A 693-nucleotide genomic window follows, 5' to 3' on the forward strand; every position below is an offset into this window, starting at 1 on the left:
GGATTTAATCCAAATTTTAAACCAAATACATCGATCGTACGTTTCAGCCTAATTCAGGCAGAATTCTTCAGCGAATCCCAAGCCCCAAGTACAAAAAATTCTAATATCCGTCGCTTCATTTGTCTTATATGATATGAATATTTTCTTGTACACATGTTTCTCGATATTCGAACGAAATAGACTTGTTTTATAAAACGAATAAATAAATATTAATTAATAAATGACTGAACCTTGTAAACGTAATCCTCCATCGCCAAATCGAAGGAGTGCAGCAAAGTGTCGTTTTCTTCCGACGTGAAGGCATAAGGTCTCGTTGAGAAATCCGAGCCGCCGATAGGCGTTCTAATGAAATTGTAATTGATACCATGTGGACCGAAGTAGCTTCTAGAATTTGGAAATTGAACGTGAAATTAACTTCCGACGGAAGTCGCTGCGAATTTTTTAAATACGTCAATCGTGCTGACTGAATCAGCAAAGCTCTTTTGAAATCAAACAATTTATAATTCATTATACCTTAACAAGTGCTCGGACGTCTCGTACGTTAGATTATTAATATTTAAAGCTGCTGAATCAGTTACAGCTCCACCGAATCCGAAAATTTCTTGGTATACGTCCGCTCGATTTATAGTGATCTTTCCCAGTGAAGGAGCTGAATTTACAGATTTTCCAATATGAAACATTCGAAGTATGTCA

At 36.5% G+C, this 693-nt stretch overlaps 1 protein-coding gene across 1 annotated transcript; it reads right to left on the reverse strand.

The window, feature by feature from the left end:
• Window positions 1-113: 113 nt before the first annotated feature.
• LOC105461117 (glucosylceramidase-like) lies at window positions 114-649 on the reverse strand (the record flags this gene model as incomplete). Its single annotated transcript, XM_011707603.1, has 2 exons — window positions 114-384; window positions 514-649. Coding segments are annotated over 2 exons (311 nt in total), but the record flags the coding sequence as incomplete, so codon positions are not given.
• Between the last annotated feature and the right edge of the window lie 44 nt (window positions 650-693).

This window comes from Wasmannia auropunctata, unplaced genomic scaffold, assembly GCF_000956235.1.
Source record: "Wasmannia auropunctata unplaced genomic scaffold, wasmannia.A_1.0 LD308804.1, whole genome shotgun sequence".
In the NCBI taxonomy this organism is placed as follows: Eukaryota; Metazoa; Arthropoda; class Insecta; order Hymenoptera; family Formicidae; genus Wasmannia; species Wasmannia auropunctata.